The sequence below is a fragment of the Alternaria rosae genome (assembly GCF_020736505.1).
Source record: "Alternaria rosae strain MPI-PUGE-AT-0040 chromosome Unknown BKA58scaffold_2, whole genome shotgun sequence".
Taxonomy (NCBI): domain Eukaryota; kingdom Fungi; phylum Ascomycota; class Dothideomycetes; order Pleosporales; family Pleosporaceae; genus Alternaria; species Alternaria rosae.
This window is the reverse complement of record NW_025763571.1, coordinates 941636-954072: the sequence shown is the minus strand read 5'-3', so window position 1 is coordinate 954072 and position 12437 is coordinate 941636. Positions and strand designations below refer to the sequence as shown.

General features: G+C 54.2%; 8 protein-coding genes across 8 annotated transcripts; 3 read left to right on the top strand and 5 right to left on the bottom strand.

The window, feature by feature from the left end:
* Positions 1-60: 60 nt before the first annotated feature.
* Positions 61-849, bottom strand: BKA58DRAFT_83685 (uncharacterized protein). Its single transcript, XM_046176010.1, has one exon. The coding sequence runs from the start codon at positions 633-635 to the stop codon at positions 114-116; it is 522 nt and encodes a 173-aa protein (XP_046028664.1). The 5' UTR covers positions 636-849; the 3' UTR covers positions 61-113.
* Positions 850-1300: 451 nt separating this feature from the next.
* BKA58DRAFT_83667 (uncharacterized protein) lies at positions 1301-1707 on the bottom strand. Its single transcript, XM_046176009.1, has one exon. It carries the CDS (start codon positions 1611-1613, stop codon positions 1362-1364), a length of 252 nt encoding a protein of 83 aa, XP_046028663.1. The 5' UTR covers positions 1614-1707; the 3' UTR covers positions 1301-1361.
* On the bottom strand, positions 1708-3973 carry BKA58DRAFT_83666 (kinase-like domain-containing protein). Its single transcript, XM_046176008.1, has 2 exons — positions 2455-3973; positions 1708-2374 (listed from the first exon to the last, which is right to left on the bottom strand). Exons 1-2 carry the CDS (start codon positions 3890-3892, stop codon positions 1803-1805), a joined length of 2010 nt encoding a protein of 669 aa, XP_046028662.1. The 5' UTR covers positions 3893-3973; the 3' UTR covers positions 1708-1802.
* A 47-nt stretch (positions 3974-4020) lies between these two features.
* On the top strand, positions 4021-4748 carry BKA58DRAFT_83647 (uncharacterized protein). The gene has a single exon (XM_046176006.1). It carries the CDS (start codon positions 4121-4123, stop codon positions 4526-4528), a length of 408 nt encoding a protein of 135 aa, XP_046028661.1. The 5' UTR covers positions 4021-4120; the 3' UTR covers positions 4529-4748.
* Positions 4674-7064, top strand: BKA58DRAFT_83461 (major facilitator superfamily domain-containing protein). The gene is made up of 5 exons (XM_046176000.1): positions 4674-4874; positions 4935-5063; positions 5121-5433; positions 5499-6009; positions 6063-7064. The coding sequence occupies exons 1-5, from the start codon at positions 4818-4820 to the stop codon at positions 6898-6900; spliced, it is 1848 nt and encodes a 615-aa protein (XP_046028660.1). The 5' UTR covers positions 4674-4817; the 3' UTR covers positions 6901-7064.
* A 10-nt stretch (positions 7065-7074) lies between these two features.
* On the bottom strand, positions 7075-8122 carry BKA58DRAFT_83562 (uncharacterized protein). The gene has a single exon (XM_046176004.1). It carries the CDS (start codon positions 7994-7996, stop codon positions 7250-7252), a length of 747 nt encoding a protein of 248 aa, XP_046028659.1. The 5' UTR covers positions 7997-8122; the 3' UTR covers positions 7075-7249.
* On the top strand, positions 7788-9541 carry BKA58DRAFT_83574 (Rpp20 subunit of nuclear RNase MRP and P-domain-containing protein). The gene is made up of 2 exons (XM_046176005.1): positions 7788-8453; positions 8503-9541. Exons 1-2 carry the CDS (start codon positions 8168-8170, stop codon positions 9132-9134), a joined length of 918 nt encoding a protein of 305 aa, XP_046028658.1. The 5' UTR covers positions 7788-8167; the 3' UTR covers positions 9135-9541.
* Positions 9542-9732: 191 nt separating this feature from the next.
* Positions 9733-12297, bottom strand: BKA58DRAFT_83559 (uncharacterized protein). Its single transcript, XM_046176003.1, has 2 exons — positions 11085-12297; positions 9733-11039 (listed from the first exon to the last, which is right to left on the bottom strand). Exons 1-2 carry the CDS (start codon positions 12201-12203, stop codon positions 9948-9950), a joined length of 2211 nt encoding a protein of 736 aa, XP_046028657.1. The 5' UTR covers positions 12204-12297; the 3' UTR covers positions 9733-9947.
* Positions 12298-12437: the final 140 nt, after the last annotated feature.

Below are 12437 nucleotides of genomic sequence, written 5' to 3'. Positions count from 1 at the left end.
GAGTTGAAGAATTTCGTTGCAATATAGTGCGAAGTCTTCTCTGTCGGCTTTGAAAGACACTACTTTTTATCCCGATTGAAATAGCCCGCTCTATCCATTCTTCACTCATGTGTCTACGACTCGTTCTTGCGTTCGAGATACACCGCGTCATCTCCATAGTCTCGAACCTTCCTCTCCAATACCTCATCGATTGCTGGTGCCTTGAAACCATATCGACCCCAAAAGTCCCCTGTACCATAGACGGAAACAAGGCCAGTAGTCGCATATCGCTTAGCAACCGTTTCCAAGATCTCGTGGAGACACTGATGCGCGAGCCCAGATCCACGGAATTCGGGAAGAATAGCCAAGTCATGAATGTAGTACTGATCCGCATCCGGCCTGATTTCGCCGAGAAGCTGATTTAGAGCTGGAGGCTCGCAGTTGCGAATGGGATGCGAGATGATATATCCGCAAATTTCACCGGTTTCGTCAAACAGACCTTGGCAGCCTTGCGGGAACAACCTGGCACGTTCTGCGAAGACTTCGTTGCTTTCAGGGAGGTCGGGATGGATCTTATCAGCTACTTGGACGAGGCTGGTAATGTCGCCGGCGGATAGCGGACGCCATACTGCTTTGATCTTAATCTTCGCTTCCATTTCGCCCTCTCTCCAACTGTGACGCGCTGTTTGAGATTCTCGAGGTCCTATCGTGAGGTGCCCAGGTGTAGCCACGTACCAACCTTGGAACACCTCCGCAAAGGGTACTGGTATTGACCAAGATACATACACAAGTAAGTCTTTCAAAATGAGTCTAGCAAAACGCTTGGTTGAGAGCCGCTGTATAGATGCGGCTTTGGTCTACAATGAAAGCGGATGCGCATTTGCTGCTGATGATGACGGACCTCGGTAGAACATACAAATGGGGGAATTAGTTGCCTAGCCGTCAAAACTCGTTCTGTTCAGTCCATCACTCAGGCCTCATTCCTTCTCAAGCATTCGACATACTCGTCGCTCACGGTTCCAGGGATCCGCACGCGCTAATCTTTGCGTTCGCTGGAATATTGTAGCCTGCCTAAAGTTACATTTCACTTCGGGCCCGAGCGTATGTCTGCGCTTGTACAAGTGCAAGACTGAACTATGCGTGATGGAGAAAGTATGTTAACGTGAGATTCGATGCGCGTGTAGCCATCCAACACGTCAATTGCTCGAATTTGAAGTTAATTGAGCCATCACGGAAATCCCAACACGTACGGTTACACTAGTCACGACAGAACCACACGACAAGGGCGAAGAACCGCTACATTGATCTTCTATCCAAGCCAGCTCAATCCAATGTTCGACAAAAACAGTCAGAAAAGGCATGCTTGCTAGCGCTATCTCAAGTCAGTTCTGACTTATTTTTTCCAAATGCCATATGATGGAAGAAGTTGGAAAATAAATATCAACCCAGCTTGGGCAAACATACAGATGCATAAGCCACGCTGGCAAAGGGAATAGCCGATTGAACGACGATGAAGCAAAGTGTAACCAGACAAAGAAGCGAACCGGGTATGGGATATCAATAGAACAACGAATGTGAGAGTGAATAGTCGTGAGAAGAAAGGAAAGGTAACAGCCCCGGAGCGAGCTGCGCATGTAGGCTTGCCACAGGGACGCTGAAATTTGATGATGGATCTTTCTTAGGGGGCGCTTCCGTGCTCATTGATTTTTGGAAGGACCGAGGCAGCAAAAGAGATGTTGGGAAGCCGCTCGGCTACGTCCCGAAACGTAGACGTCCTATCATTCGAGTTCAGCAAACCATGCATCTCCGCTCTTCACTAATGATCACCTCGACGGGGTCTGAGCCGCAGCGACCTCAGCAACCTCATCTTCTGGTCTCATCTTCAAGCCGCCTTCGACCTGAATGCCTTGCTGGACCCATTCCAGCTTCTCAATGTCCTCCAGGCTCTTGCGACCACGTGAGGCCTTCTTCAGCAGGCCCTCAACGCACTCGCGAGCGCCAGCCCACTCGTTGCCCTTGTCCGCATCCCATTCGCCGTCTTCGTCACCGAATTTGACCCAAGACCAATCGCATCTGGCGATACGGTGAGCGGCTCTACTACGAGACGCGGCCTTGCCTGGCGGTGGATCAAAGGGCAGACGTCCTTCCATAAGAGCATAGAGAAGGACGCCAAGCGCCCAGGCATCAGTTGAACGGCCGTCATATGGCTGACCGAGGAGAATCTCTGGAGCTGCATAATCTTCACTTCCGCACCGTGTTGTCAGAAGAGGCGACTCGGGGGGAGCAGGGATGCGTCGCGAGAGGCCGAGATCCGTGAGTGTCGCTATGGCATGCGGATGGCACTGTGGGTTCTTGAGTAGAGGCACGGTAGACACAGGAATATTGAGAAGAACGTCTGGATGTCATTAGTACAGAGTAGAAGCGAAGTAACGTACCAGATGAAGTGTGGCAAAGTAAGGAGAATGGAAGCAGTACTTTCTAGCTTGATGTCGCGATGCACGATAAGTTGGGTATGCAAATAACGCACAGCGCTGACCATTTCGGCGAAGATACGATGGACGATGTCGAGAGTCAGCTTGTCGCGATGGTCACTGGCTACATCAAACAGATCACCACCGGGACAGTACGTAAGCACAATAAGAGCTTGGGCGTCATCGTGATCGAAAGCTTGGAGATGAACAAGAGACGGGTGCGATACTGATCGGAGCATTTCGACCTCTCGCTTGAGGCTTAATTCTACGCGCTCTTCGTCGGCGCCCCCGGCAGGGCCATGCTCGACGACTTTGATGGCGACCAGTTTCCGTGGATCCAAAATGTTCTCATCGAGAGGATCCTTTGCTTTGGTCTTCTCACAGGTTGCCAGGTAGACTTTACTGAAGGTGCCCTGGCCCAGTTGCCGGACAGGGCGCCAGAGCTTCTTCGTCTTTTGAGGGCCACACCGCACCACTATGTATTGAGTCTTGTCATCTTCGGTCACGTCGTCTTCCTCGGTGTCGGTAACACTGCGGTTGCTTGCGTTGCTCGCGGGAGGAGTGGGAAGCCCGGCTGGCACATTGGCGGGGACGAGGCCTCTCTGCGTCGCGAGATATGTCTCGCGGTTCATACGCTGTTGCACGGTGGGGTCCGTTTCCACCACCGAGACATGCCGAGGACGGGCGTTGTGCATCAAGTCTGGGGTATACTCGCTGATGCTTCTGTTGCGTTCGCGGGCTGCCTCGTTCCTCTGCTGAGAGTTTGCCGCTGCCGCCTCGATGGCAGCGGCTTTCAGCCCCGAGTAGCCCTTCTTCTTGAGCGAGGGCGAGGGAGACAGGGTGCCCTTGGTGAAGATGGCGAAGGCGTCGTCGCGAGAGGCGCCCGATATGCCGCGCGAGCGAGGACGATGGTCGGCTCGCTGCCATGGGCCTGGCGAGTCGCCCATGACCAGCGGAGACGGAAGCGGGGTTATGTCTCCCAGCGCAGCCAGTGCTGGCGACGAGATGGCGGACGAGGGCGACAGCGAGCCAAGACTAGCAGTAGACCAGGCGGTCCTCAGATAGCCGCTGTCCTGTATCGCAATCGGCGCAGTGGCCGACTGCCGCAGCGCGTCGCTCCCGTTGGGCTCCAGGTTGGCGGGGTGGCGGGATCGTGCAGAGCTTGGGTTGGAGGCGATGGCGAGGTCCGTGTCGAGCTTCAGCGCCGTCGACGGGGCGCGGACGTGATATCTGGGCAGCGAGGGATCCGTGGCTCCCGTTCCAATCGCGAGGTCCGAGTTGGTCAGGGTCGATGTCGCGTTCGCGTTCGCGGGCGCAGGGGGCTGGAAGGCAGTGTCTAGCGTGGCATGCGTCTTCTGTGTCGTGTCGGCGCAGGCAGGCGCCCTTTCGAGTGCAGGGCTGGAGGACGCGAGACCCGTAGAGGATGGCTCTGGGTCCTCCATGGTGTTGTGTCACTGCGGCGGCGGGCAGGCGGGACACGGTCGTGTGGCTATCCAGTAGTCTGTCTGCGGGCAATGCTACCTACGCCTAGGTGAACATGGACGTGCGCCTTTCCGCTACCATTAGCGCATCTCGTCCCAGCGTCGGTCCCATCGCTTGCATACATCATAACATTTGAAGCTGGACAGGAGCCAACGTCGCTTCTTCGTTGGCAAGGCCTGTCTAGATACATGCGCCTTCTCACCCTGCCTTTGCTAACGTACACCAACATTCCATGCACAGCGTGTGTGCATAATTACAAAATTACTACCCCCACGCCAGAACATCTACCCCAGACTAGAGGCGTGGCTATATCCCAGGAGAATGGTCCATGGCACCGAGCCCCTGGCGGCTATGGCATTATTCCATCAAGCTCTTTTCGAGCCCTCCCGCGAAGCCACTGGCGAATTCGACCATGGGGCGTGCCATCAGTCACGAAGGCGACATGGGGGTATTTTGAGGTTCCGAGACAGCCAACCAATCACAAGCGAGCCTCCGACAACGTGAACTCCCTCTCTCACACGGCATGCGATGCTGGGTCTAATCGCGAGTGTCGCGTCCTGGCAATGTCTAGTTGCGTCGCATCTTCTACCAATTGACTCCAAGCGGCATGACATCGAGTCTCTCGCCATCCACATGTCGGGAACTCGGCATGGGTCTGGCGTTCCCAAAGGGAAGCCAGCTGTGTTCCCGCACCTTGTTGCATGCTTTATATCGTACTGCAGTACATGTCTCGACTGACAGCTGCCCCACTGCTCAGCCTTACTTGCGTTTTGCATATCTTGCGGCTGTTCGCTGACATATCCTTCGTCATCTCATCCTCTCTTATGGACGTCGTTGGACCGTGGCGGCCGTTCCCTTTCAGAGTATCCACCTCCGCTGCCACCTATGCTTTCGTTTGGACGAGTCGGAAATGCGGCTTATCGAGATGTACCCGGAGTCTATGTACGTGGTGGCCCTCAGCGCGACCCTACCATCTTCTTTTGTATCTGACAAGTCTGTCAGACACATATCGCCGACCCCAATGAGCGCCGGCGGATGGCCCTCGCTGAGGTAGACAAGGCACCCTTCGGATGGTATCATATACGACTAGCAGTCGTGACTGGCATTGGATTCTTCACTGATGCGTACTCTGTGAGTTTGGCAGTAAGACGAAGGACAAGGCTGAAAGTTGACTAACAATACATTCAGCTGTTCGCTATAAACCTAGCTGTAATCTTGCTAGGAATTGTGTACTGGCAAGATGCGGAACACCAAGGAGTCATGCCCCATGATGCCGATACAGCAATCAAAGTCGCCACGTCCGCCGGCGCCATCTTCGGCCAATGTATCTTTGGGTACTTGGGCGATGTTCTAGGAAGGAAGAAGATGTACGGAGTAGAGCTGATGATTATTATTTGCACAACACTCGCGCAATCGCTTTGTGGAGAGTCAGCAACCCTTTCCATCGTGGGTGTGCTCATCTTTTACAGAGTTGTAATGGGAATCGGCGTCGGTGGTGACTGTACGTACACGTTCCATGCAACAGTTCTATATCATTATGACGATGATATGCTAATCATACATCAGACCCGCTCAGTGCAGTTATTACGGCAGAGTTTGCTAGTACCAGATACCGAGGAGGCATCATCGCCGCCGTTTTCGCCATGCAAGGCCTCGGTCAACTTGCAGCCGCCTTGGTAACTCTCATCGTAGTCATAGTCTACAAAGACCACTTGATCGTAGTAGCTAACGTTGGAGAATGCATCGGGCAATGCTCCATGCATGTTGACAAGATGTGGCGCATTATCATCGCTTTCGGGGGGGTTCCCGCATGGTTCGCGCTTTACTACCGACTCACAGTACCGGAAACGCCACGATACACGTTCGATGTGCTGTACGATGTTGAAAAGGCTTCGGTTGATGCGCGAAAGTACCGCTATGGCAAGCAGGGTAATGTGGTCAATCCAGTCACACAGGCGAAGACGCGTAGCGAAATGGCCAAGTACAAGACGCCGCGGCCTACATTGATGGAAATACTGCGATTTTACTCACAGAAACGTCAAGCTATCCGCCTATTCGGTACCTCTATGTCCTGGTTGTAAGTACAACAATTTACTGATTTAGCTGCAGAACAAGCTGACAAATATACAGCTTCCTAGACATGGCATTTTACGGTCTTGGGTTCTCCTCTGCATCACTAATGTCCACTATGGGCTTCGACCAACGCGCAAATCTCTACCTCTACCTGCGCAACATGGCCACAGGCCAAATTGTGCTCATCTGCGCCGGTGCCCTTCCTGGCTACTGGCTCACCGTCTTCACCGTCGACACCATAGGCCGCAAACCCATTCAAATCGCCGGGTTCGGAATCCTAACCATCATCTTCTGCGTCCTTGGCTTCGCCTGGCAAGGCCTTACCAAAACCCACTTACTAGTACTATACGTCTTAGCACAATTCTTTTTCAATTTCGGGCCCAATGCTACGACTTTTATAGCGCCAGCAGAGATCTTTCCAACAAGGGTACGATGTACGGGCCATGGTATCAGCGCAGGAATGGGCAAGTTAGGCGCCGTGTTCGCACAAATTTTCTTCGCGCCCATGATCAAGAGGGGCGCTACGCATGACAATCCTACGCCTTGGATCCACGGTGTAATGCAGATCTTCGCGCTCTTCATGTTCCTGGGTATGCTGACTAGTTTCCTCGTTCCGGAGTCGAAGAGAGCAAGACTGGAGGAATTGGCTGGCGAGAAAGAGGACGTATATGAGTTGCAGGCTGGCCAGTGGCGGAATCGTGGGGGTGTTGCGAGCGGAGGGACTGTGGATGCAGAAGGTGCACTGGGGAACACTTCGGTGGTTGTTGCGAGGGGAAGCGGAAGTGCGAGTGCGAGGAGTGTGGATAGGGATAGTGAAAGGGGTTTGAGGGAGGGGGATATGGAAAAGAAGTGGTGGAGACACAGACAGAAGGAGATTCATCCTCATGCTGTTTGATCGTCTTGCTGAATGGTATCTCGTTTTCTTACTTTAGACTTACGATAATTTGCGCTGACTCGCATAACTGTAGAACAGAGAGAAGTTGAGAATTTATGTCGTTCATGGGTGCCGCAGACTTTTACGCGTCTCAACCACAGTAATGATGACGGTGGCGTAACTCGGGGTTCCGGTTTGGCAAAAGACATACCTCACTTGCTCTTTCCTGCAATGCGACTCTGACGTCAAGGTTCGGTCCACGTACACTAATCAGGCGTACTCCACTTCGATGGAAGCACCATCATACGCAAGTATCAGTCGACGGGCAGCACAAAGCCCAAATGCGTGATGTCAAGACCTTCGAACATGTTCACCCCCCTCTTGAACTCTCCAACAACGCTTCGACCTCCTCTTGACCCAGCCTCCGCACCCCGTCCACACCCATCATCCTCTCGCTCACGTCCTCCACAAACGTCCTCCCAACCTCCTCAACACTCAGTCCCTCCACACCCTGCCTGTCAAAACTAGTCGTCCGCTTCCCCTCCAACCCACACGCCACGATCCTGTCAAACCACCATAAATCCGTATTCACATTCAGCCCCACCCCATGACTCGTGATATTCCTCCGCATATGCACACCAATCGCTGCAATCTTATCCTCTGGACTCGTCCAGACACCTGTATGCTCTGTTGTCATGGCTTTGATACCGTATTTCGCACAGGTAGCTATTAGACTTTTCTCTAACAAGCAGACATAGTTTCTAGGTGTGAGTTTGTGGGTGCGCAGGTCGATGATGGGATACGCGACTAGTTGACCGGGGCCGTGGAAGGTGGTTTGGCCGCCGCGGAGGGCTTCAGTGAAAGAGGCGCGGTTGTTAGCGCGGAGATAGGTCTGTTGGTCTGAGGAGACGGTGCCGATTTCTCGTCGGCCGCATGTGTAGACAGGTGTGAATTCGGTGGTTATGATGTGTGGTGGTGGTGGTGGGGACGCATTGAGTGGCGGTTTCGAGGCGAGGAAGCGGGATACGAGATATTCTTGAAGGCGGGCTGCTGTTGCGTAGGGAATGAGGCCTCGTAGGTGGATGTGGTGCAGCTTGTGCGGGACAGAGCTTGCCATTGCTGCCGTCGCAAGTCTTCCAAGATGAGTGTCTGGGATCTGGGGACCTTTGTATCGTCTTATCGATAAGAGTTTGTAAGTTAACGCGACGCGACTCGACTTTGCGACTGCGAGGACATTGACTGCATTCTACGCACAACAACGAGTGCCCGCTCTACTCATTGCACCACTATGGCAGGAATCAAGCGATCAATCAACGGACAAGCCAAACCCCAGAACCAGCCTCAACAGCCGGAAGATGTAGCCATGACAGATGCGACACCACCATGTGGACAGCCGCAAGCACCCTCCAGCAACATCACCTCGTACGGCACCACAACAGCAATGCAGACGAATCCACCAAAACTGGCATCTCACACAAACAATCCACCCTCAAAGTCTGCGCCAGCGAAACAGCCTTCCAAGCCTCGCTCCGCAACCCAAAATCCCCGCCAAAAGCTCGCCAGACTGCCCAAAAGTACGTGGATTCCCTTTTACATATAGGCCAAATCTGATAAACTTCCTAGACACAACAATAAGCACCCGGCCCCTCCTCCACGCCCCTGTACCAACTCCTTTCTCCTCATCCGCTTCCCCAAAAGCCCTCTACATAACCGCCACGTCACCGTACGTACCCGCACTGAAACGGATCCGGAAGCTGCTCATGCAGATAACCAAGCGCGAGAAGCAATCTGCCGCGTCGTTGAACAAGGCAGGAAGAGGAGGAGAAGGGAGAGGCGGAAGACGATATGCACAAGCGAATGGACGGTTAGAAGCGAGGGATGTAGAGGCTGAGATCGCGGGGGCGATGAGTAGGGAGGGTGGTGACGGTCGTGGTGCGAATAAGGGCAGTGCAGGTGGTGTGGGTGGGAGTGGGATTGGTGATGGCAAGGGAGAAAAAGTCCATCTTAAAGCGACGGGGCGGGCGATACCGAGGGCGTTGGAGATAGGATTGCATTTCCAAGGCGAAGAGGATTGTTGGATCAAGGTTGAGATGGGAAATGTGAGTGCGATTGATGATGTTGAGGTTAAGGATCGGACGGCAGAAGACGAGGGTGGGGAAGAGGGGATGGGACAAGTAGAGCAGGATGCGGATGATGTGCCGGAGACGAGGATACGCATGTTGAGTTCGGTCACTGTTACTATTGGCTTGAAGTAACGTACAAGTCACGACAGTCTTGGTTCACTAGAGAGAAGTAGATACCCAGGCAATTCACAAAACGTTTCGTGAGTCAAGTATGTGTCATTGAAGTGTATGTGAAAAACCTTCTCCAATTGCTCTCCTAATCCCAATCTCTCTGCCCACCTATTTATCGTGGATCTCCCAATTCCCAAGCCAGCAAACAAAGGAGATGAAAAGGAAAAGCTAGTCGTGTTTACAAAAGAAAAGGGTTCATCGTTGGCTGACCACAGTGCATGACTGTTTGGACTAGAAAGAGTCCTGCAATGCTTCCCACCCTTCCGAAAGAGAGAAACGCCTGGAAGGTCAGAGGCTGACACTATGAGTCCTGAACGCCAATAGAACGAAAGATACTGATGCATTACCCGTTAACTACGCCGAAAAGAAATGAAGTCTGCTGTGGTAATTCGGTATAGCGGTATTCCTCCAGCCGCAGATGTCTCACTTGAGACAAGTGTGATAACATGGATAGTTTGGGTGGTTCTGTTGCGGAACATTTGCGATTAGTCACGAAATCGTGGAGGCGCTACCATCGTACAACATTGCGTCGCGAACAGCCTAACAATGATGTTGCTGCAAGCCATCCATAAGTGGGCATCGTAGTGTAACGCAGCGAATGGCCTTGATGAGAATGACGGTAGTCTAGCATCGGCGTATGACCCAGAATTCCGCGTGAGCAACATCTCAAGTGTTGACGCTCATTATGCTCTTCCGGGGCCCGATCGCTGTGGTGGCGCTTCACAAAGCCAGTCTTTCCTAGCATAGTGATAAAACACTTTGGCATTTGTCTCTTCAACGTTCGGCCTTGGGATACTGGTTGAGCATGGCCATAACCGCGACACCTATTGCAACGACTGTTACCATGGCCCCGACCGGGCCGCCATAGTACATGGCATCTCGATCAGGCCGATGGGCAACCAAGGAATTCGCCTTCCCCGACTGCTTTGAACCGTTTAGCTCAACAGCATGTCCGTTTTGTTCGCTTGTATTGGGAAGTGATACTTCTGGGCCGTCTTCGTCGAGGTCCTTCTCTCTGATGATGGTGATTTCACCTTGCTCGGCCTCGCCGTCTGAGCCCTCAACGCCAGTCTTACCGCTCGCTCTTACGGATGCACGGTTGCTTCTGCTCCGCCGTTGAGCTTCTTTGCTAGCGGTCTTTGCATTGTCTTCTCTGATGTTTTCGATCATCTCTGCCAAGGTCTTGCGATCGGCCTCTGCTGTCTCGGCTCTTTCCCGGTACCGCTCCATTTGCTGCTTCATCTCATTCATCTCAGACATCATGACCTCCAGGCGTTGCTGTAAGCGAGCAGTGGCGTCCTCGGCGCTGGCAGGAGATGCGGACCCGTTCTCTGAGTCAGTGAGCTCTTCGCGCTGTGTATCGGCTGCCTCGGTTTCGGGCGTCTCATCGTCGCCAAGGATAGTCTCTGTGTCTGCTTGATCCTTGGTTGTCTCACGCTCGAGTCGGGCTGCTCGCTCTTCTGCGTCTTCCCTTGCGCGACGCTCTTCGTTTAACAAGGTCTCCAAGTCACGCAGCCGCATGCCCTGCGTTTCGATCTCTTTCTTCGCACTAGTCAAGGCCTCTGTGAGTGAAGACAGCTGCGCGTCAGAGCGCACCGGTGACGCTGTCTTTGGACGTTCGGTGTCAGACCTCCTAAGGGACGATGCGACGTCGGGCTTCTCGGGTAAAGGCTGTTGTGGTGGGGGCGCAGGTGGATCTGAAAATCTCGCCTTAATGCTGCCGTCTTTGATTGGCGATATTCTGGCCTGGTTGATTGGCGAGGCCTTTGCGGGTTCCTTCTTAGTGTCTGCGGAGAGGATAGCGTTGATGTAGTGGTGAGTCTGCTGGAGGTCCTGCGACTGCTGCTTTGCTGCCTTGATCTCGGTCTGGGCCTGTTAGAGGGGTACCACGAGTAGCTAGGTCGCACTTACATTGAGCTTCTTGACAACTTGCTCCATTGTGATGGGTTGTAGCCAGAAGTTGGGGTGTCGGGGTTGCTGCATGCCGTTTGGGTAGTTGGCCATGGCGCCCGGGCCCTGGAGTCGCTGACCATTGATAGAGCCTTGGCTGGGCGTGCGACCACGCATATTCGCCATTTGCTGTTGGCCGTTGGGGCTCATCATATTAGAGAGCTGGGGTCCTTCGAGTTCGCCAAAGTTGAGGTCGATCATCTCGCTACTGGATCGTGCATAAATGCCCGCATGTTCAACGCGCGCGGCGACTTTGTGGTGAACGATCGTCTTCTGGTCTTCGCTGACAATGTCGATACCAAGTTCCAGCATGTCCTGCTCGCGTAGCTCGTGGGGGTCAGAGTCTCTGTTCTCTTGCGACAGGCGGGAGCCGTTGACGAAGGTGCCATTCGACGACTTGACGTCTCGGATCCAGATCTTGCCCTGGCGGTCGGCCCATACCTCGGCGTGTTGTCTCGAGAGAACCTTGGAGTCGAAGTACCCATTGAGTGGCGTGGGAATTGTCTTGTTATTCGTTTGCCGGCCGATGCGGAGGACGTCGGGGAAGAAGGGGACGGTGATGGTCTTGCGCTCAAAGGTGCCGTTCATGGGGACCAGGTGCAGTACAGCGGTGCTCTCCTGGGCCGATGCGCGTTGTGCGCCGTTGGGCTGTTGCTGGGTCGGGACCTGGCCATTGTGCTGCGAGGGAACCATGGCGGAAGGTGCTTGTAGGGCACTCATGGCCGAGGCGGCTGATGACGCGGGGCCCGCAGAGGCGATGGGCTGGGGGCGTGCCGCAGTGATTCCGGCGATGGGCTCAGTCTTGGTCGCGGGCCATAGTCCCTTGGGGGCTTTCGCTTTGCGGGTGGCAGCCCAGTCGGTGCCGTTGGGCTGTTGGGGGGTGCCGTTTGGCTGGGATGCAGAGGACGAGGCGGAGAGGGTCGAGGTGCCCGACGCCTGTGAAGAGAGGCTCGACGACGAGTTGGACCGTTGGGCGCTCTTCCGAGGCATGAACATGCCACCACCGTTGGACACGCCCTCAGCGCTCCATGCCTGCCGATTGATGTTCTGATAGTTGACGGGGGGCGCAACTGCCGTCATTGGCGAGGTCGTGTGCGGCCGAGAGAAGGAGGTGGGCGTGTTTGGGGTCCGGCGTCACTTTTCCTTTCCTGCACGATTCCCGTCTTGTCCGAATTTAGCGGCGCGACACCAGCGTGACGACGCCGAGAGCAAGCGACAACAACAAAAAGGTCTCGCGACGTTGCCTATGCACTCATGCGTCGCGGTGGATGCCGATGTCCGGGATGGGCGTCGCGGGTGGGCTTGGGAGGTTTG